The 24,349-nt window shown below is 53.3% G+C and overlaps 1 protein-coding gene across 13 annotated transcripts in view; it reads right to left on the bottom strand.

Annotated features, from left to right (window-relative positions):
- Stpg1 (sperm tail PG-rich repeat containing 1) overlaps window positions 1-24,349 on the bottom strand; it is a 39,266-nt gene that overhangs the window by 6,306 nt on the left and 8,611 nt on the right. For 11 of the 13 annotated variants that reach the window (XR_007104972.1, XM_047524802.1, XM_047524819.1 and 8 more), the window contains 5 exons: window positions 22,010-22,128; window positions 16,130-16,231; window positions 12,459-12,629; window positions 8,013-8,121; window positions 4,046-4,211 (listed from right to left, as the gene is read on the bottom strand). Coding sequence is in view for 12 of the 13 variants with exons in the window: in XM_047524802.1 (XP_047380758.1) it covers window positions 4,046-4,211; window positions 8,013-8,121; window positions 12,459-12,629; window positions 16,130-16,231; window positions 22,010-22,128 (667 nt within the window). In the remaining variant the exon portion in view is untranslated. Of the gene's footprint in view, window positions 1-4,045; window positions 4,212-8,012; window positions 8,122-12,426; window positions 12,630-16,129; window positions 16,232-22,009; window positions 22,129-24,349 lie in introns of all 13 variants that reach the window. The other 2 variants (XM_047524828.1, XM_047524844.1) reach the window with 1 other exon arrangement.

Raw genomic sequence — 24,349 nt, 5'->3', positions numbered from 1 at the left:
GCCCCAGCGCACCCTGCTGCTCCTCTTCCCTCTGCACATAACGCGTGAGATTCCCAGGCCTCCTACTGCCCCACGTGAAGGACGCTTGTCTAGTTCAGCTGTGGGACCCCCAGGGAGGACACTCCTGGACCTCAGAGCAAAGCAGAGGCCCTGAGGGAGCAAAGGAGCCAGCTGGACACTTGAGCCCCACCTAAGACTAACCCTGGCCAGGGTGGTCCTGGTGTGGAGGCAAATCTAACCGGAAATGCAGATCGGACCCAGGGCGGCCCACACCACAGACGAGCCTTCTGAGCCTCCTGCTGCCTCACAGAACCGAACTGCGCTCACCTGGAGACACCTTTCAAAGGCTCGCGGTGGGCCCCACAGGATTAAGTGTGTTTGCAGCTTCCAGCATGAGCTGCTTGCAAATCGCCCAGAATAATGAGTGTCCTGGAGGACTCAGCAGGTCGCTGGCATCCGAGACCCTCCGGACACTCCCAGGCACAGATTCACTCTGCCTCAGGGGTTCCCAGGGTTGGGAAGGATGAGGAGGCAATTTCTCTCGACATAAAAAGGGCGGCCGATTGCCTCTGGGGTGGAATGTGGTATCTGTTCAACAGGGTAGCGGGTGACAGATGACAGTCGCTTGGGAAGAAGCATCCCATATCTAATTGGAAATCCCAGGGGATCTTCAGATGGGTGCAACGTAATTACCCAAATTGGACCGGGGCCAGCGGGCTTGATTCTTTGGCTCTGGCTGTGACGGGGACAGCGTGCCCGTGCAAAGCCAGTGGCTCAAAGTCTCCAGGAAGTGGAGGAAGCCCGGGAGCTGGCTCTGGGTGCCACCCCACACTGGCGAGTGGGCCGCTGGGCCAGGAGGAGCTGCTCGGGTCTCCGAAGCCCTGACCCTGACTCACCCCACTCGCCTGAGTCACCCAGCGGTGGACACCCAAGACCTGGAGAAGGGAAACCTGGGCTGCACGGGAGGCTGAGAAGTCCTCTGAGTTTCGAGTCAGCCAGTGGCCGGGACGCGCTCTCCAGCCAAGGGGCTCGGAAGGGCCGGCCCCTGGCACGGCACCCGCCCTACGGGGGCCTCTCTGGAACATGGGCGGGTGCCCAGGACCCGCTTCCAGGTAGGACAAGAGCACAAGGCCGCCCGGGTCAGCGGCCACCTCCTTTCATCCTGGTGAGTGCAGCAGTGTTCCCGATTCACTGAGATGAGTCACAAGTGGCTTTATTCCAATTCCCGAGATGAATCTGGACTCCCCAGGGGGCTAAGTGACCTGCCTGCCCCAGACCCCAGGGGCCGGCGAGTCGGGGAGGCGGGATCCCATGGGCCCTGACCTCAGAGCTGGCGGAACCCACTGCCTCGCGGCCCGCGGTCTCCCTGGGGACAGCCCGGTGGCCCCTCCTGCTCTCTGGCTCGGCTCTTTGGGGCTCGCACGGATGAGCTGCTCAGGGGAAAGACGCCCGCCTCACACCCCGCAGCCTGGACAAAGCTGTTTCCACAAGCTGTAACCCAAGGATGGGGACCCCGGGGGCCCACAGGTGACCAGGCTGCTGTGGACAAAGTCTGAACAAGGGCGGCAGGCGTCTCGGAGGAAGCAGTGCGGACACTGCAGGGGCCTGACCACCCACCACAGGCCCAGGCTCCTGTCCCCCTGCCCTCCAGGACACAGGAGGAAACGAACTGGAATGTGACAGGCGGGAGCCAGATATTCCTTCAACTCTCGACTGTGTCTTTCTTTCTGTTCCACCGTTTCCCTCACCACCAGCTAAACAAATGAACACTTTTCTAGAACAGCCCAACGCATATCCGTTTTATCTTCTTGCTTTTCAAATTGTAGATTTCTCACCTCCAGCCTTTCTTGTCAACTTAAAAGCGGACATTTTGGACCTCTCCTCCGTGGTCCAGGCTGGCCTCCGTTCATGACCCCCTTCTGTGTTCCCCTGAGTGACATGGCCACCATGTCCCCTGAGCGATATGACACTCCTGGGGTCCCGGAGTGTCAGAAATGAGCGGATGCCCCTCTTCACTCGTGGAGAAAGGGAGGCCCAGAGATGCAAGGACCAGTGCTTGGTGCTTCCCAGACCGAGCAAGCAGGACCTTTCCTTCAGGAAGCAGCACAGAAGGCCAGCGCGTGACACCCCAGACACACAGGGCCGCTCGGCCCCACTGGTGCCCTGTGGACTGTGTGGCATCACCACCTGGGGTCCCACGTGAGGAGCGGATGATACTACTCCTCTGCCTTGCTCTGGGGTTGCTCCTGGGCGAACCCCGCTTCCTGAGCACCCACAGCCTCCAGCATAAAACCAGAGACTTCCGGAGCCTGCTGACTGACAGACACAAATGCCACCAAATGAGACCAACAATGAGTTTGCATCACTGCTCTAAACCCGAGCAAAAACCAAACAACACTCCTCGAGGTGAGACGGTTGAAAACTAAAAGTTCTCTGCTCTCCTGTCTCATGTTGCCATTTTTTCTGAAAGGAACTTCCAGATTTGTGCTGGGGCTTGAGCTACCATCTCAAATAACAGCTGTATCTGATGTCCTCACGTGTCCATAGGATGTGGATAATGCAGCTGTGATAAGAGGGACGGCCAAGGGTCTGGGGAGACGGACGCTTCCTGACCTGCGCACCACAGGATGTACCCGTGGGCTGGGACACCGCTCAGTGCCACAGACGCATAGTTCTCGGCTGTCCCCTGAGAAGAAAGTGGCAGTTCCTTCTAAGCCTCACAGAAGCCCTGGGAGGTGGATTCGCATCCGAACTGAAGCCTGAGACCAGACGGGGACGGAGCTGGGACTCAGACTCAGGTCTGCCACTCACAACCACTGGGTTTACCTGCAGAGCAGGGGACAGCTTGCTTGTGGTGGTGACCAAGCCAGCCTGGAGCAGAAGTCTCTGACATTTGCAGGAAGCCTGTTTCTGGAGTCTGGGACGGGCCAACCCGCAGCACTCAAGAACTGCAGGGCAGAAGGGACTCAGCTAGTCGCCACCCTCTGAGGTCCAAGGCCCTTCTCCAGATGCTGTTGGACTTGGCAGGTTCAGGACTTGCTCCCCTCCCTAATCCCCATCCCCTCGTCCTAGGCTGACGGTCAGATGGCGCTCAATAGTGCCAGCTGGCATTGCCTGGACTTCCAACCCACGGTGACTGTGACCTTGGGCACCCGCTTGACCTCTCTGGAGAGACCCAAGTGGCTACACCTGCCTCGACCTGCCCAGGGGCCAGCTGTGCCTGGAGGAGCGGCAGAGGGAGGGCTTAGATGGCGACTGACTGTACTGCAGATAGTTCTAGAAGTTCTACTGCCATTGGAGAAATGAATGAGCTCTGTGTGTGCGTCTGAAGCCTCTTAGGTGAAAGTAACATTAAACACGCTGAATGTTAAACAGGATGACACAGGGGTCTAGCTCCACTTTTTAAATTTGGGCTAGTATTAAGTCGCCACTTACACCTACTATCTGCTAAGGTGTATTTTCAATTCTGAAAGCAACCCCACGAGGCTTGAGTTACCCCACTTTACAGATGAGGGCACGGAGGCTCAAAGAGGTTGACATACTGCCCAAGGTCACAGAGCACAAAAACAGCAGAGCCGAGGTTCAAATTCAGCAGGTCTGACCCAAAACTCAGACAGCCTCCTGCCCCCAGGTCCTGCCGCCCCGTGGAGCCTTTATGCTGTAGAAACAGGACTGTGTCAGCCGCGGAAGGCACAGCACCACGGGGAACGTGGGAAGACCCACACCGTCCTGAGGCCCACTATGGTCACAAACATCAAAACCAAGGGAGCTGAAGTCTAGCTTCTTCCTTATGAAGTAAGAATAATTATTCTTACAACAGGGTCATCGTGATCATTGAGTGAGATTCTAAGTTTCTGACGCATAGTTACTCAATAAATATGATACATTGGACAAGCCTTTACTGAGCACCTACTATGTGTCTGCAAGGGTCCCTGCTACCCAATCCTGCTGAGCAGTGGCACCCCTCTCCTTTCTGCCCACATTAGGATACTGCCCCAGTACCACCTTGTAAAGATAAATCAGCAAAAGAATAATCAGGACTCACGGGATATGGGTCTTTTTTGGAACTCTGGTGTGATCGTTCGGGTTGTAATAACCGGGACCTGGGCCTGTTGAGGTCAGCTTTAGCCCACGATCAGTTTTTGATTTAAAGCAAGACATTAACGTCTTTGGTGACTGCTTCACAAAGGACTCGTTGATATCGTAATGCCCTAGACAGAAAGAAATTTTAAAACAGAATAAGAAACTCTCCTCCAAAAGGTAAAAATGAGTATCTCCCACCTAAGAATACATTATAAGGCAATATCACTCCACAAGGGTCAAAGGGTAGATGCCTGGAGTAGCTAAGAGTAATACTCCCCTTTTCGAGGACCCGGCCCCGGGCATCACGCCCGGGTTCACCCGATACTCACGTTGGGCATTGTCCCCTCCGTTCTAACACAAAGAAACGGAGACTCAAAAGCACTAACTAACTTTCCAGAGGATGTTCGTCTAACCAGAGACTTGGCTCTCTCGACCTTGCTCAAGCCCAGCTTGCTCCTCTACAGAGCAAGAATGACAAATCTCACCAGGCGCGGTGGCGCACACCTGTAATCCCAGCAGCTTGGGAGGCTGAGGCAGGAGGATCACGAGGTCAAAGCCAGCCTCAGCAATTTAGCTAGCCCTTAAGAAACTCAGCGAGACCCTGTCTCTAAACAAAAAATAAAAAAGGGCTGGGGATGTGGTTCAGTGGTTAAGTGCCTCTGGGTTCAATCCCTGGTACCTCAATAAAAAACAGGGATGTTATGATAGTTAAATGATATTTTAATGGTTTGTTAATAAATATTACACAGCAACAGATACATATTGGACACCCATTATGTAGAGAAAAGTCCACCTGCTTCAAAAGCCCGTGCTTTCCCACCATGCCCATCTCAAGAAACTGTGATGGAATCCGATGTATTTGGGCAAAAGACTTCAGAGAAGGAGAGAATGTCCTGAGCTGGGGACAGCTCCCTCTCCTCAGTTGCCAGCAGCCCTGGAAAAGGGCAAAGACTTTCGAGACGTCTGCCCGCCCTGACCAAGGCTCCCCTCCACTCAGAAGTTAAGGAAATTATTTGGTAGAACAGAAAAGTTCTAGACCCAACGAAGAACACAGCAAGAACACAGTTGCGACCACGTAAGAAAGGAGAAGTAAATAAATAGCCTAAATGTCTGAGCGTGGGGGCAGAATTGGTTCAAGGGCCAGTCTGAGGGCAGGGCACCCTGACCGTGGTGAACATAGAGCCCCTAAAGCCACAAGGACATGCGTGTCAGTATGCCGGTGAATCAGGACACCAAGTCCCGAGCCTGCATCCACGACCATAGTGCCTAAGTGCAAATGGCACATGCCGATGAAGAACAGGCAGAGTCCAGAAAGGTGGGATTCGTCACAGCAGAGGCTGGGGACGTTATTTCAAATTCTCCAGGCACTGTAAATCTGATTTTAATTGCTTTAAATAGAACTTACATTTCTGTTGCAAAAGTAATGAAACAGTAGGGTGCTTGTTAGCAAGGTCTGATTAAAAGGATCATCTCCAATGGGGAAAAGCGGGCGCCCCGTAGAAGCAAGAGGACAAATTCCCCTGGTGCTGCAGGGCACTTTGTCACAAACATCAAAAACCTTAAATATTTTACATACCTTTTGACTTAGCAATTCCACTTTAAGCGATTTATATGAGGAAGTAACCTTGCTTGTACACAAATGGTTGGTGCAAGGGCACTCACTGCCACTCTGTGTGGATTGACGACCAATTTCAAGCCACCTAGATTTCCAACAAGAGGGCGTTCGTGCCTTCCTTTATGGTCCCATCATGCTATGGAACACTACGCAGCCACTAAGAAGGGTGTGTTGGAAGGATTTTTTTTTTTTCCAACCTGGGATTAAACCCAGGAGTACCTTACCACTGAACTTCATCTCCAGATCTTTTGATCTTTCTTATTTTGAGACAAGGTCTTGCTAAGTTGCTGAGGCTAGCCTCGAACTTGAGAAACTCCTGCCTCAACCTCCCAAGTTGATGGGATTTACAGGCATGTACCACCGTTTGGGGCTTCTTGGAAGGGTTTTCAACCACATGAAATATATAATATATCAATATATTATATGCTTAAAATTTTAAAAGGTAGATGCCAATAGTGGTACAGTCCTCTTATGTTTGTGTTTCTCTCTCTCTCTTTCATACACACACACACACACATTCTCACAAAAAAATGTTAAAGCAACATTTAAATCACAAACTTGAAAAGAATGAAAAGCAAAAGCCAGAAATTAAAAAGTGTAGGGAGCCTCCTGCCAGGAAGGTGTGATCTGAAAGTAGCAAGTGTGACCTGAAGGGACCCAGCTGTGGGACCCTGGGCAAGTCACCCAGGGTGTCCTAGGCATTGCTTTCACCTGTAAAATGGAGACCAAGCAGAAGAAGCTTCAGGGGTGGACCACACAGGCTCCATGGGTTCTGGAGCATTCGGTGGAGGAAAGGAACACAAGCCCCCAGCGCACAGAGGTGCTTACAGGTGCTGGAGCCCCTCCCCTCCGGCTCTGTGTTGTCCTTGGGACCTCCCGGAAAAAAGGAAGCCCATCGGGCTGGCCAGAGGGGCACCACATCCTTGGCCCCCTGGCAGGGACTCCAGCCGAGCCCAGAACGCCAGCTTTGCTCTTCTGTGTAAACAGCAAGGTGGGGCCTTGCCCACGGGTGACGGGTGACGCAAGGCAGGGAGCTTCAGCTGGGCTGAGCCTCCTAATTAGCGCAGGATTGTTATTCAGCCCCAGACTGATCTCAGCTGTAACCTGGATTTGGCGAAATCTGACGTGTGCGCTGCAATTTTATCCACACCCTCCCTCCCGCGAGAGGCTCGGTCGCAGAGGCCAAGGCTCCCTGCCCCTCCTCTGAGCTCTGGGCTCAAGGACCTTCAGGACCTCTCTGGGCTGATCTGGGCAGTGGTTCTGCGCCCCTCCTCGGTCCCATTCAGGACTGTCCTGAATCCAGACAGTCCAGAGAACACCACGGAACAATGGGGAAGTGGGCCCCTCACCTCTGGGCACAGGCCTGCCCTGTGCTGGCCGGGGACACTGGGCAAGTCACTTCACCTGTCTGGGCCTCCATTTCCTTGTCCGAAGACAGGGCTGAATGCACCCATGACAGGTGAGGGCCAGCAAGGAGTCGGCTCTCAGCACATGGGCCGTCACAGAGGGTGACATGGCCTCTGCTCAGGAGGAAAGGCACCTCGGCCTGTCGAAGGACCAGGACCTGCTATCATTCCTTCTGGGTCCCCGCCTCCCACGTCCTGTGGTGCAGCTGGGGTGTGCAAATCTGCCCCTGCTGAGGGGAGAAGCCTCTTCCCCACGTGGCTGCCCCAAGTCCATGTGCCTGGACCTGGAAGGGAGGCCAGGAGCCCTGCGGGGGCGGCGGGGGCACTTCCAGAGCCAGTGCAGCTTCCCTGGGCGGAGCTGGTCTCTCACCCTTCTCCTCCCCATTTAGCACCTGCCCCTGCTGCCACCACCATCTCCTCCCCCTCCCCCTCCTCCCTCTCCCCTCCCTCCTCTCCTCCTCCCCCTCCCTCTTACCCTCCCTCCTCCTTCACCACTCCCTCCCCCTCCCCCTCCCTCCTCCTTCTCCCCCTCCCTCCTCCTTCACCACTCCCTCCCCCTCCCCCTCCCTCCTCCTTCTCCCCTCCCTCCTCCTTCTCCCCCTCCCTGTTACCCTCCCTCCTCCTTCACCCTCTCCCTCTTACCCTCCCTCCTCCTTCACCACTCCCTCCCCCTCCCCCTCTCCTCCTTCTCCCCCTCCCTCCTCCTTCTCCCCCTCCCTCCTCCTTCTCCCCCTCCCTGTTACCCTCCCTCCTCCTTCACCCTCTCCCTCTTACCCTCCCTCCTCCTTCTCCCCCTCCCTCCCCTCCTCCCCCTCTCACAGACACTTCCCACAAAAGAAATGGATGCCCTGCAGATCAGAGCTGCAGTAGGAGTCTTAGGCAGAGGCCAAAGCGAGGCCGTGGCTCACCTGGGGCAGGTCCTGTTTCGGGGACAGTGAAAGATCCCCTCTGGGTCTTTGACACGAACCCAGCCCGGGCAGAGACGTTGTTCTTCTGCTTGCAGCAAGAGAGGGAGGCCTGGGGGAGAGCCAGAAGGGGTCAGTGCCTTCCTCTCTCTGTCTTCGTCCTCTTGCCCACACAAGTAGCAAATTTGAATTAAAAAATCAAATTTAACCGCGTCCTTGTCAGAAAGTGACCTGACAGAGGCTGAAAGGGTCTCTCTGTGGCCTCACTGGTATCCCAGCTCAGGTGCTCTGGGTCTGGTCCCCAACCTGCGTGGCCCTGCTGGGGCTGTTCCACCTCTCTGAACCTGACTGTTGTCATCTGTAAAAGGGGCGCCACAGAGCATCATCAGGGGTGGGGGCAGCCAACAGAAGCCAGCTATAGGGAAGTTCTTAAGAAGTATGTGGTGCTAACCGGGCACGGTGGCCCATGCCTATCATCCCAGTGGCTCGGGAGGCTGAGGCAGGAGGATCTCGAGTTCATAGTCAGCCTCAGCAACTTAGTGAGGCCCTAAGCAACTCAGTGAGATCCTGTCTCTGAATAAAATACAAAAGAAGGCTGAGGATGTGGCTCAGTGGTCAATAGCCCTGGGGTTCAATCCCCAGTACCAAAAGAAACACAAAAGTATGTGGTGCTATACACACAAATCATTTTCATTTCATTTTCCTACTATTTTTAATCTTTTCAGGACACTAAGTCCTCCCATCCCCGCCCTGATCCCTGGCTGCATTCCTCACTATCCAAACAGTCCTCTAAATGTAGCATTTGGGGCACACAGAGGATCAGATCATTTCAGATTGTGATCAGATTTGTAAAGCACTCCCTCTCCTGACTTTTCTGGACTGACCAGAAATTAAGAATTTTGTCTGATTCCCACAACATACATTTGAAAGCATCCACTATGTTCAGAACTCTAAAAACCATAGAAAAGGCAACCTGAGATCATTCTTCTGTTACAAATGAATCATAAATATTTTAAATGCCAGTTTGCAATCGGTCCCCTGAATTCATTAGATAACAGATGCAATAAAAATCGTCCCCGTGAGCCCTGGGAATATTTGCTGAATGCGTGGAACTATTTGCTGGGTTTGATATTTCTAGATACTCCTCTATTTCTCGAGAATTGCAGATGGCATTTCGATTTTGTGTTGACAGAGGTGGAGGAATTTAGCTGTTCCCAGGGACCTGGAGGCCAGACCGCATGCAGAGAGGCCAAACAAAGAGACCAGATGGGCAGGCTAATTACTGGAGGTAGGGAGGGGACCAGGTCGCCAGAGAGGAGGTAGTGACACAGCAGCAGGGACAGGAGAAGTGGGGAGCCCTCCCGCTGCCCCAAGCAGAGCCAGGCTCAGCAGCGTGACTAACAGGATTACCCTCTTCTGCTCCCACCTGACTCCATCATTGTTCTCTGGCCAGGAAAAAGCCTCCTGCAGACGAAACAGATCCCACTGTATTCTGCACCCAGACGGAAGGCCGCGTGGCAGGGAAGCGGGCATTCTCCTGTACCCTGTCACCGCGTGGCCGTGGCATCAGGAAAGCACCGAGTAGGTTCAAAGAGAACAGGGTTCCTGTGTCGCCATGGCCAGAAATCCGCGGCACAGCAAGGCAGAGCGCCCGGGACGCCCGCAGCAGGACCCCCATGCTGCATGGGGACCCCGGGGACAGAGGGCAATCACGCCCAGCCCCTGGCGGTCACCTGGGGCGGCAGAGTGGGCAGGGTCTTCCAGGACTTGGACGCAGGTCATGGCGAGCACGTGTTACCTCCAGAGTCACGTCAACCACCGTGAACAAGCACGTGCCGAGCTCGACCCTCAGCACAGGAGACCCGACCTGGGGACGGCCGCTGCCACTGTCGCCCGTGCAGGACAGGGGCTTTTCCTTCCAGGTCACAGACGCTTATCTCTTGCTTGCTGCGCCCAGGACCCGTGCTGGGCGCTGAAGAGGGGCGGCGGGGGCCTCTGGAGCAGGCAGAGGCTGGGGGCAGGGAGACACTACCAAGGATTGACCTTCGCCACCAGCAGAGCGCCGCTCACACCCGCAGCCTGACTGCCTGTCCCCCAGGTCACCTGGTCCCCTCCGATGGCAGAGGCACAGTGGCCACACCTGCATTACAGCTTCCTTGGACACACCTGTCCTCGCCCTGGTAGCCTAACAGTCTCCTTGCTGGTGTTCCAGGACCTACTCCGAACTCACACGCACTCGTTCGCCGTGAGTAGCCGGAGAAGTTGGTTTAAAAAGTAGCTCAGGTCGCATCATCTCACACTTCCCACCCCCTCATGGTCTTCTGAGGACATGCAGAACAGAGTTCAGACTCCCTACCCGGGTCTCTGGGGCATGCTAAAAACTGACCATTGCCTGTCTGGCCTCCCTTCTCCCTTTTCCTGACTCACAATACAATAGCCATTTGACCTTCTTGTAGTTCCTCATGAGCTAAGTTCTCTGCTGCCCCAGGACCTTTGTACATGCTCTTCCCTCAGCTCTAGCCTCTCCTTCAATTCTTGGGTTTCAGCCTCTGAGCCATCTCTGACCACTAAGTCTGAAGGACATGTTACTGTCCCTCATGAATTCTTATCTCAAGTTGAGGAAGACATGTTTGTCTCTCTCAAAACTGACTACAGACTGTAACAACTTTGTCCATTTACTGGCTCTTGTCTGAGCTCCCCACAGGAGTCTAAGCGGCATCGCCAGCCTGGCACAGCGTGGTACTAGGACTCATGAAGAGGAGCCTGGCAGGGCCAGAACAGGGTGACCCTGGTCATTTCCAGCTTCCCCTCCCGCCCACCAACGTGGAAATGATGTCTTGGAACTGGTACCTTCGGGCAGGCCCCTCACCTCCCCGAGCCCCAGCTTTCTCTTCTGTAAACTGGGGGTGATTTATTTCATGGACTCTCGTGGGTACTAAATATAATGAACACCTAACTCTCAGATCAGCACTTAGTCTATGAAAAGCACTCCACCACTCTCACCTCCGCCACCAGCATCACTCCCAGTTATCCCAGGGAAAGACCTAGAACAGTGCTACCCAGGACAGCAGCACATGCCGCATGCGACCACCACCGGAAACATGGCTGGTTAGACTCAGGAGCTGCTTCAGGTAGAGAACAGACACTGGATTGTATTTATTTATTCATTTTTGGGACTGGGGATTGAACCCAGGGGCACTTTGCCACTGAGCCACATCCCCAGCCCTTTTGTATTTAGAGACAGGGTCTTACTCAGTTGCTTAGGGCCTCACTAAGGTGCTGAGGCTGGCTTTGAACTTGCGATCCTCCTGCCTCCACCTTCCCAGTCCCTGGGATCACAGGCTTGTGGCACCATGCCCAGCTTATACACTGCTTTTTAAAGATTTAACATGAGAAAAGACTCTTCCTAAGATATTTTTATATTGATTAGAAATTGAAACAATAATATTTTGGACCTGCTGTATTAAATAAAATATATGATGAAAGTTATTTTCACCTGTTCCTTCTCACTATTTCAATGTGGCCACTAGAAAATGTTAGATGGCCTAGCTGGCCCCTGTTGGATTTCTGTTGGACAGTGCTGGCCTGGCAGGCACCTGTATTGCTTTGAGCACATTATAATTGATTGGATCGGTCACAGAAGATGGGCAGGCTCTTTGCGATCAGAAAAATGCACGTGACTTATAAATATTACAAAAGAAAAAAATTGAAAATGAACTAATCTTAGACCAGCACAGTATGATACATGGCACAATAACATTAATATCTTCTTGCTGTTCACAGATCACACATGGCAAAGGGCTCTCACATTTGTTGCCTCTGGCTCCTGGTCATAACCCTGCAGGGCAAGTCTAATGAATTCCACCCCATCGCGCAGCCTGGGGTGCAGGTGCTGTGCAGGGCACCCCGCCAGCCCATCTCACTTAACATTCGTGTGAACACTATGAGGTGGACGCATACACCCATTTTGTAGATCACTCAACTAAGTCCTGAAAAGTTCAGGGACCTGCCCAGAGCCCCGCGGTTAGAGATGGGCAGGGCCATGACGTGAACCCAACCTTCCTGTGGGCGACGTGCCCACTGTCCCATTCTGCCTCAGCATTCACAAGGTGATCACGGTTGGCAGAGCATGACTGTTAAAAAACCAGCCTTCTAAAATGGAGAGATAGGGGTTGACATTCCCTGGAAGAACCCAAAAAGGGAACGCATGGGTCTGCAGAGCGCGCGCTGAGGAAGGTTCCCGCTGCCCCAGGGGAGGAAACCGCCCCAGACGCAGATGGCAAGAGTGATCGCAGGGTGTCTCCCAGGACAGGGGTCCTCCTGCGGCCCCATGCTGGCCTCTCGGCTGCTCAGGACCCGTGGAGTCTTCAGCAGATGCTGACTGAGTGACCAACTGCACAAAATGCCGTCCCCCCACCTGCGTCCAGCAGCCGCGTGCAACGTTCTTACGTTGTAATGGTTTGGTGCGGGGGTTTCGGATTTGAGAACTTTCATGAAGCTTGGCGACTGGAACATGCTGGAGCAGGAATTACTGAAGTCTTTCTTCGAAATAAAATCTGACGGGATCGTGTACGCGTTTGCTGCGGGATATTTAGAAATGACGGTGCCCAGCCGGGCGCTCTGTGAGGAAGAAGGCAAAGGAATCAGCATGGTCACATAAAGACCCTAAAGCACAGGTCTGAAAGCACCTTCTAAAAAGAGACCGCAGAGGTGACAAGATCAATTGACCTCGGGCTTTGAGAATCTGCTCTGGGAAAATGCAAGTCCAGGCCCGTTTCGGGTCTGTGAATTAACTCAAATTATTCATCTTCTGTTTGGGACTTGGCAAAAATAATTTTGCCATAAATGCATTTCCACCCAATCCTGTTAAGGTTGACTCATAGGCTGTTGGGTAATTTATATGATGGGAAGTTTTCGACGTTCTTCCCCAGCTGAGGCTTTCCCTCCGAGTAGATCCTGCCTCCTGTTCCTTAGGTCTGAGCGAGGATCTGCTTGGCGTGTCTAAAGGGACAGGAGGCTAGCCTCCACCCGGGCCTCCCGCCCCCTCCCAATTACCGCTTTCATAAAACCCTTTCATATTTCTGCTGTTTCAACAGAACCAATCCCATTCCTTCCACGGTGCCACCATAAACTATTTTCAGTTGAAAAACAAACAGAACCAATGTTTGTCAAATGAACAGGGACAAAAGCCACGGAAACTCAGCGATAGCATCGCTTTACCCAGCACAGCACGGCTGGTATTGGAGTCTGATAAAACATTTCCCATGATTTTACGGCTAAAAGCTTGAGAACACGGCCCTGGGTTCCCCCCCCGCGTTGACAGGGGTCAACAAATGCACAAGCCCAGCGGTGGGGGGAGCTGAGGAGGGCGTCGGCGCCCATCGCAGCCCCAGCCCACCCCGTGCGCAGAGGGGACGGTGCTCAGGCCTGGTGGAGGGACCTCCAGAGGTGGGGGTGTCCTCAGCGAGGTCCCGGTCTGGTTCCAGGCCAGCTCTGCCTCCTCCTGCTGAAGTTCAGGGAAGTCCGCGCGCCACAGCCTCGCTCCTCCTTTGTATTTTGGCCAATTGTTTACCGAGGACTTTTCCTTGCGTTTGATCTTCATGAGAATCCTGAGTGGTATTAGGCGCGTCCCCACTTTATGGATGAGGAAGTTGAACCTGGGCTGGCTGAGCAGGTGGACCCACGCTCTTGGCCAGGTGCTCTGCCCACGCCGTGCCACGAAGGTCAGATACCCATGCTAAAGGGAGCGGGCTGAGAGGCATGGTCCCTGACTAACTGCAAACTTACTCCATCAGAGAACCTTTTTTGGCTAAAAAGACATTAGTTTTGCATTTTGGAAAAAAAAATTTGTTCTAAAGAATTCCCAGGAGAGGTGAGGTTTCAAAGGCATTGTAATGGGATTAGCTTCGGAGCGTAGCTGGGAGGAACTCCCTCACCCGCACTCTGCACGCCTGGTTCACCTGCCAGGCCTGTGGGCTCCCATCTGGCCACACGCTGGATCTCTGAACCTCTCTCCAGCACACACTGACCCCTCCAGCGTCACTCCTGCCCGCATGCAATACAAGGCCACCTGCGCCAGACCTCCTGGTCAGTCCAGTGAAAAGTTCTGGAGCGGAGATTTCGAATGGATTAATGGGGCACTTTACGTCCCGTGGACACAGAGAGATGACAGGGCTTCGCTAAAGGCTGGGTGCAGTTGTTCCCACGGTGACCAGGAAGTTTCTGAATTCACAGAGGTTTGGGGTCAGCCTCACCCAGGCGCACTCCGCGGGCCATGCCGTCTCTCTCTGATGAGGGCGACTTTGACTCCCTCAGAGTCTTGGGATCTGGAAGCGGAGAGATGCTCAGTGTGAGGGTCACTGCGGGAGGGGTGGAGAGATGGCGCTCTCTTCCAGCTCACACAGGAACGAGGGACAGTGCAGGGACACTCGACAGACGGCATCCACACGTGGGGACCCTGCCCAAAGATCCAGGAACTCAAGTGTTTGGAAACATAAATACACAGTCCCTCCGCCATCAAAGGAGGACAACTCAGCACCAGCCCTCTCTGGGCTTGGTTCTGAGTTCTGTCAAGCCCCACAGGCCTGGTTCGCTTCTGTAATCTCAGACCTTCCCTTGGGGCCCTTCTCCATTTGGAAGGTCGTGGCAGGTAAGTCCCAGCAGGACGCTGCTCTCCAGTGTCCATCCTGGCACCCAGGGGGGAGGGGCAGAGCCCTCTTGGTGAGCAGCTCTGGGAGAGAAAGCCTAGGTGTTGCCGGAAGTACTGCCTGTGACTCAGGCGGAGCCGTGGTGACGCTCTGCAGCTTCAGGGAGCACCTCACTCATGCACTCTGCCCAGCGCCTTCGGGGAGCCTCCCAACCGGGACACCGAGGTGACGTGCTTGAGGTCACACCGCGCTCCACGGCTGAGTCAGGATCAGGGCTCAGGTCTCCTCTGTGCCAGGGCGTTGCGAGATGGCTTTTGAGCCTCTTTCCTGAGGTGGGGACAGAAAAATAGGTAGAGGCCTGATGTGTGGGGACTCGCTAGGGACACGTGCGTCCTCGGCCTCTTTGGTAACAGGGAGTCAACTCCAAGCTGGTTTGTTTACTCCTGAAGGATTCACCTCTGCCAAGCTGGACTTGCAGCGGCGGCTGCGTTCAGTGTGACTGAAACGGCCCCTTGTATGGTTAAACAATCAGTCCCAATGTCAGGAATCAGCACCCCCACAAGAGATGAGTTCTCTCTTCTTCCTCGGCTGGACTTGCCCTAATCTGCCTCTTTCACTGTGTCTATTTTTCTTGACAATTTATAAATATTTTTTAAGGCTGATAGTCCTTTTCTTAAAAATATTCATAAGCTGGAATGTGGTTTGGTAGAGCGCTTGCTACCCTGATTGACATCCTGGGCGCCAACCCCAGCCAAACAAGGAAAGAAAAATAGGAAACAAACGTCTTCACCCAGATCTGGCCCGGATCATTGGTATTTCTTCATATTTGATTTTCTATTTGATTGTCTAGAGACTCAACAAAGAGAGAAATCCTGGGGCCGGGTTTGTGGCCCAGTGGTAGAGCGCTTGCCTGGCGTGTGTGAGGCACTGGGTTCGATTCTCAGCACCACTTTAAAAATAAATTTAAAAAATAAAGATATTTTGTCCATCTACAACTAAAACTTTTTAAAACTCTTAGAAAGATAAAAATCCCACATCCTACAAAAAGAGGAGGAAGAAGCAGGGATCCCTCTTCAGACCCGCAACCTGCTTTCTTTTTGGTTCCGTCAGATTTCTCGATAATTGGATCAACCAGATTAGAATAAGCAAGTGTGTCAAAATCAATTTGAGGACAAAATAGGTTAGGAGTAACATTTTCCTGGCATGCCTAGGCATCTCAGGAAGACACTGGCACGGCTCACTCGATGATGACAGTATTGGTTTGGATGATCGGGTTCTGGATCTTCCTCTAGCTTCCCTTCCCACCCTGGCGACGTGCGATGACGTGTGACACTGGGTCCAGTTTACCTGTGTGCCACTGGAGGAGGCTTTTCCTCTCATAATTAGAACCAAGGCCTTTGGAGAGAAGGAACCTGGGCCCGCGCTGATGGCACGCTGCGGAAGGACGTGACCGACCCAGGGACGGGCACTCACCATGGAGGGAAAGGTGCAGGTTCCCTTCTTGGACAGCGAGACGCTGTTGAACACGGGGGACTTGTGGATGACGTTGTAGAACCCGGGACCCGGAAGGTCATCCTGCAAGCCAAGAGAAGGCAGCCACATTAGCACGCAGAGGGACCAAGCGCTTTTCCACCAGCTAGGAGCCTGTTGCCACCAAGCTTCACTGTCACCCTACAGGACAGGCAGCAGTGTCCCTTCGGGGGGGCGGCCATCCAGCTGCACTGTTTCCCAACTTGCCCGGCGTCCCTTTCAGTCACCGAGTGGTGGGGCAGGACTCCCAAGGACCACGCTGTACTGTCCTCCTAAAGAAGGCTGTTGGGGTTCCTTTGTGTCATTAGAGAAATGAGGATACAAAGGGCCACCAGATACAGTTGGTGTGCGAGTCCTGTGTATGGACTGGGTAAGGGGACGGGGACAGACCTCACGTCCACCACGCCCCACCTGACTCAGCTTCCTCCTGGGCCTTTTGAGACACCAGGGCGCGTTTCTATGTAGAAAGCAAAGGAAACAGACTGGGCCTGACCACTTCTAGCTCAGACCAAAGGAGGGGAGCTCACGGGCCAGGTGCTAGATGCTGCAGGCGAGCTGAGAGGGACAGAGGCAGAGCCACTGCAGCTAGGTGGCCACGTCCCAGGCTAGTCACCAGGGGGAAGAACACATCATCCACAGAGGATGGCCAGGCCATCAAAGGACAGGGAGGCCTCGCCAGGGTGAGCGTTTACCAGGCACCTACTGGGTGCTAGGGCTGCTCAAAGCTTGTCTCATTTCAGCACCTCCGGTGAGGAAGAAGCTGCCAACCCACTTCATAAAGAAACCAAGGCACGAGGAGGTGAACTTGCCCAGAGTCCCACTGCCCTAGGTGGCCGTACCTGCCCTCAGCGTGCGGCCTGCGGCATCATCTGCTTTACGCCTCACCCAGCCCTTGGCAGCCACGTTCTGGGGCCCCGAGGCTCACAGCCGAGGCCCAGGTTTGAACCCAGACAACCAGACTGCGGATCTTGCCATGTCCCTACTGCCTTCCTTGGGGCAGAAAGGGGCCTTCCAGGACTTTCCAGTCTGACTGACTATGAGGGCCAGGGCCACAGAGCCCTGAACCAGCACCGAGACCAGAATCCCTGACTCATAACCAGGGGCCTGCCTGTCCTACACAGGCTCATCTGAGAATTAGTCCGGTTCCGTGGTTGAGTTCAGTTCTAACTTAACTGAGAATGCACTGAGGCTGTGCGGCTCAAATTCTGGCTCTGACGCTTACTAGTTATGTGACCTGGGGTCTTCTCTCTTTGGCCCCATCTTCTCCTCTTTAAAACGGGGTTCAGATGAGCAAGAGCATGTAAGGACCAGAACAGGGCCCGGCACCCGGGGGGCTCGCTGAGCGAGCTCACCTGCAGACGCTCCCCAACAGGTCTCTTCCCATCCCCGTAGCCCCTCACACCTGCCCCCATGCCACCAGGGCTCTCCGCAGCTCAGCCTGGGCCCGAGTGCCCGGGGTTCGCTGTGCCTCCTGTCCCTGGCAGTCGGCTCCCATCTGTCCATTGGGGACGGTCGGCATCTATAAAGCAGGAATCACCTGCCCTGCCCACCTGCCATGGGGCAAGAGTCAGAGCATTTGGCACAGAGGAAATGTTGCTGCTACCAGCCACACGATCTTGTCAAGCCACCTGTTTGGGCCTCGGTTTCTCTAAATCTAAGGTGTTGGGCCTTGAGATGCTACTGAGCCCCCAGAGTCCCTGAATCCAGGGAAAGCTGCAGCAGGGAGTATGTGGCTCTGCCAGGTTTAAACGAGGGACAGAAGAAACACACCCCTAAGTCCCAGTCTGCCACCCCCGCTCAAACCCCACATATCTCTTCACGACAGTTTTCCGAGCGCTCACGTGTGCCTGGGGAGAAAGAGTTGCTAGATGAAACACAAATGTGAATGGACGCCCTAACCCTCCCTGACCCGCTCAGTTAGAATTCCAGATAAACAACCCATAGCTATTTTAGTATAAGTATATCCATGTGCCATTTGGGACATACTTATACTAATAAAATAGTTATCTGACATTCTAACTTAACTGAGGACCTGTATTTTTATCTGCTAAATCTGACCCTACTGGAGCTCACTCATACTTTAACTCTGCCACACTGCAAACTGGCGTGAGCCCAGAGCAAGCAGGAAGAGGACGGTCACCTCTCAGCCTGGAGGAAAGAGGGCTGCCCTTGCTCTTAATGTCCATGAAGAGGCCTCCAGGCAGCAGCAGCTGCAGCTGGCCAGTGGAGGAGCATTTAGACCACAGGGATTGGCAAAGGCTGCCTATGGGGGCTTGTTCTTGCAGAGGGGAGCGGGGGTGACCCTCGAATGATAGCCAGCGGTGGAGGATCCAGGTTTTCTCCCACAGCTCCTAGGAGGGGTGGCTCTTTGGGTGGATGATAAAAATCCAGACCTTTTCCCTGCGGGGTCACCGTTCAGGCGAGTACTATGTTGTGACAGTGGTAAGTTAAGTTGGGACAGTGTGCTCCCATCTTCCACCCAACATACATCGGGCAACACTGGGTTGAAAGGACTCTGAGAGCTCATTTGAAGCAGTCAGGTCCTGGGTGGGCAGCTGCTGCATGTGCCAAGAGTGGACAACAACCCACAGTCACCTGAGCTCAGGCTAGGCGGAGAGGTGAGGAGGAGGAGGGAGAGGGAGGAAGCGGGGTCAAGGCAGGGCTTTATATTCCAGAGCCCAGAATCAGTTACATCTCCACACAGCCTGGATCTTCTGACCCTGATCTTAAAATTCTGTCCAATTAGTACTCTGGTGTTTATCAAATCACTGGTTTGCCAAACCAATTTCTGGCTTGGAAAATACAGGCTCTGCAGAAACACTGGCTAAAGACCACACTAGATCTGCAAAGATGCGCCACCTGGCTTTGGGCTATTTTGGAAGTGGTTAGCTGGTGCTCCTCAGGACGAGAGTTTGCCAGGGCTGGGTGTGTAGCAGGAGGCCGGGCCTGAGGCGGAACAGCTCTGGCCTGTGGCTAGTCTACTGGTAACATTGCGGGCGAATTCAGAGTTCCTCAGGGAACCGCTTCTTTTCACAAATGGCTTCGTTTCAGGGTCTCAGGACAACATGTCCATCCACCCTGTTGACTTCACCCAAGGCGGGGGGAGAGCTTCCGCTGAGTTTGACTGTGGTCCAAGAAGTGCAGAGCGTACAGGCCAACAGGAAAGAGAGCTGGCACGTCGCCAGGGCACACGCCCTCGCTGGGCCGCAGGCCCCTCACCACCTGTGAACCTGCAGAGGCAAGGTGCCGGGAGGGCGGTGACTTTCTAACTGTGCTCCTGGTCCCCACGAGCAACCCAGGGAGGGACAGAGGAGACAGCAGTTTCAACTTTGAGCAGCAGTAGTAGTTCCCCTTTCCCTGGCTCATCCATGGGCTTTGGCATGACCTTAGGGTCACACAGCTTGGGAAATGGTGACCTCAATCTATGGTGAAATGGGAATGAGAAGGGGGGGCGGGAGAAAATGTCCAGCAGGGTCCTGGGCTGTGACACAGACCCTGCTCTGCGTGAGTGCCGAGGCCAGCACATCTGCAAATACCGGACAAAATGCCAGCAAAGCAGACTCCATTCCTAGCAGACCAAATGGCCAGGGCAGACACGGAGCCCTGCAAGGGACTCCCGCCCCTAGCGGCCATCTCCTGGGGACTGTGATAGGGCAAGGAGGCCCGTGGCCTCGGGCAGTTAGCCTGGGGAGGTGAGTGCACCTTCCAGAGGCCGCGATTCTCTGGGCTCCAGATACGCACGGTGGGCCCAGGCGTGAGGTGAGGACGCAGGCCATGGACGAGATCGGGCGCGGGCTGTGCATGGTTCCTGTTTTAAGGAGGGCGGTGAAGGCACCGGAGGTTTCAGATCTGCTTTTAATTTGGATTGCCTCACTAAATTATTGGGTGATGTTGAAAAACCTCCTTAGCTTCTCAATGCTCATTTCCCTCAGGAAAAATGAGGATGATAAACACGGAATATGATTTTCTGTGTTTATAACTTGCAAGGATCTCAAAATTTATACAACCTGAATTTCATGTTGCCGATGAGGAAACTGGAGCCCAGAAAAGACGTGGCTGGCTAGCGACAGAATGGAACACAGGCGGCCTGCTCCGGGCCCTCTCCATAAAACTCACGCTTTTAATGTCGATTTCACATACTTAGATGAGAGGTTTCACCTTAGCCAAAGAACACTGCCACATTTGAAAAGGGGATCAAACGTCTGAGCCTGCTGCCTCTGTGTTTGATGCTGCCTAAAGCTTTGGCTGGCTGCCACCCTGGCTCCTTCAGTAGGAAACGTTTTGGAAATGCGAGTGTTTTAAATGGCATTATCCAAGTCAGGCCTCTGTCTTTGGACCTGAGTCTCCAGGACCAATCGCCCGGATGGAGCCTCGGCCCTTGGTCCCTCATCTTGCCCTCAACTGAGCTCAGTCTGTTTGGCCAAGGCCTTTCTAGAAACATGCTGACTTTCATCAGCCAAATTTACGGCCTCGCAGGCCACAAAGGCAGGCGTGGTGCGGTGTGGAAAGAGTGAGAGGCTTTGGAGGGAGTTGAGCCTGGGCTGAGGTCTAATTCTTTCAACATCGAGTCAGCAAATATTCATTGAGAGCCTCTTCTGTGCCAAACCCTTCGTGTGTGACCGTGGGTGGGTCACTCCACCTCCTAAGACTCAGTTTCCTCTTCTGTTAAATTAAGATAATAAACCCTCCCTGTTAGCATTGTTCTGGGGAGGAGAGGTACAACCTGAAAGGGATTTGATACATGGCAGGGATCAGTAAATGGTGGCTATTATTTTTATTGGAAGCTGGGCTGCAAATACCCTGCAGAGGTATTATGTCAGATTGACGCCTGGGAAACCAGACAGAAAACAGGAGGGACTGACAGTTAAGATCCAGAGAAACAGAAAGGAGAGAAAATGCCTGAGCAGATATTTATCCTCTTTGGGGAAATCTACAAGTAATTTTAGAAAGTACATATGTGTATGTGTGTGTGTACAAAATATTCCTTATTGTTTGCTTCTTAAAATCCTAAAATATCACAGGTGAGAGGAACTGGAAATCTTCTCTGGTTCTTCCCTTTCACTCACCGAGGAGGAACCAGGTTGAGGATATTGGGGCCTCTCAACTTCACACCTTGCCTGTGCTCAGATCCTCGGTCTCCTGGCCCCCTCTGCCACTGGACAAGGAAGCAGGATGACCACCGTGTTTAAAGGGTAACTGAGTGATCACTTCCAAGGAATGTTCTTTTCCAGGTCTTGGTTTAATCAAGGAAGGAATAAAACAGACTAGGAATCTCCCACGTTGCTTCCGCCCCCTGCTGGTGAGAGGGGAGAAGGCCAGACCCCAGAAACCCCAAACTAAGGGCCAGTCAGGAGCTGCTAAACTTCCCAGAGAGAAAAGGAGACACGGAAATGAGGGGAAGAGGGGGCAGATGCAGGGAATGCAGTAATAAGCCATGGTTTAAGGAAGCTTAATTCTAGATTTATTACACTCTGCCCTCATGTTATTTGAAGAAAATCATGTGATTTCCTCCCATGTTCTAAGAATTGGAATGGAACTTTTTTTTACTAGATATACATGGGTTTGGGATAATTTTATATTTTTATGATTTCCAAATACACTTTTTAAATATTTGTGGTTCACTTCAATATTTTTGACACCATGGGTCTAGAAAGGGCTGTACACGCTCCCAAGCCGTTCTTACAGTCCCCCAGTGTGCAGACGCAGAGCGGGCAGGGACTCCTCAGACGACACTGCTCTCTGCTGGTCACAGAGAGACACAACCGTCGGCCTTCAGGTTAAAATCCAGACAAAAATAACCCACCCGTCACCCAATGTCATTACCTTCTTATGATAAAATCTCTTGGCTTGACTATTAAATCCTTTTTTTTCTTGTTCGGGAGCTAATGTAGTTTGCAATTTAAAAGGAATGGAGGGTTGTGTTGGATATGCAGCAGTAAAACCTAAACAACAAAAACAAAATAAAAATCAGCACCAAAAAATGAATTGACAAATGCAGAAAACACAGAGGTGTGTACTAAAGTTTTATTTTAATTGGAATAGAAGAGAAACTTGCCTTTTATTTATTTTTGTACTGTGGATTATACCCAGGGGCACTTAACCACTGAGCCGCATTCCCAACCCTTTTTATTTTTACTTTGAGACAGGGTCTCACTAAGTTGCTTAGGGCCTCACTAAGTTGCTGAGGCTGGCCTCAAACTCACGATCCTCCTACCTTAGCCTCCTGAGCCACTGGGATTACAGGTGTGCACCACCGCACCCAGTGAAACTTGTCACTTGACAAGAGATAAACATGAAACTGAATTTTCAAAAAAGAATTCCCCACTTGTTTTTCTTTCCCTTTTGGTAATTTATTGGGGAATCCCCCTCTCCAGTCTCACACTAACGAGATGTGGTCACATAAGCACATTAAAACAGATAGTCTCAGGGAAAAGGAAGGTCGTGACAGGAAGGATGACCACCTGGAAGAGGAGAAGGGCAGGGGGAAGAGCCATTGCTCCCAGTCCTCCAGGGACCAGGGTCAGACACCTAGAGACCCGAGAGGGCAGAGGAACCCGCGTGGAGCTTGCTCTCCTCTACAGGACTCTGGGCAAGGCAGGGGCAGGTCTCTGCTTTGAGCAGACATGGGGATCAAAAGCAGAAAGGGATCTTGCTAGAAAATCGAGGTTACACTGCAGACGTCTGGGCTCTGCTGCGGAGATGTTCAGACGCACTGCCCCGCCCCGCGCGGTCCGGGTCGCTGTCGGCCTCTGCTGGGACTCCACAGCAGCACCGTCTGCTGAGCAGGTTGATCACCAACTCCAACCCGCCTTTTGGCTGCAGCTTTGGAGCCTCGCCCCGCCCTCTGCTCTGGGCAGACTGAGGTCAGGTCCCAGAGGCTCCCTGCCAGGACCTCCCTCCCGCCCTCCCTCCAGTCCCACCCCTAACACAACGAAGGCCCCAGCCAGCCAGTCTCCCCCTCTGCTCTCAGACCAGGGTGGGAATAGTTAGGAAGCCTCACCGTGTGAGAAAGAGACCTTCCCACACCCGCCCGAGAGCACCTCCCGACTCTGCTCCTGATACTCAAGAAAAGTTTCAGTGGGGTCCATCCTGCCCCTGGGCTGCTCACAGCAGGAAGCCAAAGCATCTCGGCCTCAGGCTCCTCGACCTCAGGGAGGAAATGCCTGTGGCGTGGAACAAGGTGGCCAAGAGAAAGGAGAGCGGTGGGTTGGCAGCAGCAGGTGTGTGTTTGCCTGAGCGCCATCCCAAAGGCCGTTTTCCTGGTCTCTGATTTTCCCCCCAGTGACTGAACCCAGGGTCGCTTTACCAGGAGTCAGTCACATCCTCGATCCTTTCTATTTTTTATTTTGAGAGTGTCTCACTAAGTTGCTTAGGGCCTCGCTAAGATGCTGAGGTTGGCCTCGAATTTGCGATCCTCTCACCTCAGCCTCCCAAGTTACTGTGATTACCAGCATGAGCCACGGCACCTGGCAGTCTTTGGATTTTTGAAAAAGCCAAATTCCTTTCCAGAGAGGACAGCCCAAGGCCAACAGAAGCCTCTCAGGGGTACTAGTAGGAACCAGCTTTACAGATGAGGAAACTGAGGTTAGAGGGGTTAAGTTACTCATCCAAATCACACGGCCGAAACTAGAACAGCTGCGGTTTGAACATAATTTGTCCCATGACCACAGGCTCTTAACCGCTGTCCTGTGCTGCCCTCAGGAGCCAGGCTCATAGTAAGCACTCAATAAATCAATGATAAAATAATGGAGAGAGGGACACTCTCGCCTCATTTGCCTGGGCTGAGGCTGGAGCACGTAGAAGCTGAGCGTCTGTTTAGGTAGACAGTGTGGAGAGGCAGCAGGGCCCGGCAGAGCTGTTGGTTTCCTCGCTTCGCCTCTGCTCCTCATCTCTGTAGGTGATGGCTGCGCACCTTTTGCCTTAAGGAAGCGCTCCAGCAAGTCAAATAGCAGAGTAGCTGCAAGACTTGTTTCTAAAAGCCTAAGTTTGCAAACTAAGGGTTTATAGAGGAGGCCGTGAAGACAAGGGCCTTAGAGGAGGCTGTTCTCCCGGGAGAAGGAAAGGCTTCCCCGTGACGGGGGTCCAGGCTCTGGCTAGGAGGTGGCAGACTTAGCGGCCCTCTCGATGACAGTATGGTGAAACAGGACCTGAGAAACGCTCTGG

This window comes from Sciurus carolinensis, chromosome 1, assembly GCF_902686445.1.
Source record: "Sciurus carolinensis chromosome 1, mSciCar1.2, whole genome shotgun sequence".
NCBI classification, from domain to species: Eukaryota; Metazoa; Chordata; class Mammalia; order Rodentia; family Sciuridae; genus Sciurus; species Sciurus carolinensis.
Note: the sequence above shows the minus strand (reverse complement) of the source record. Positions and strands in the feature narration are given on the sequence as shown.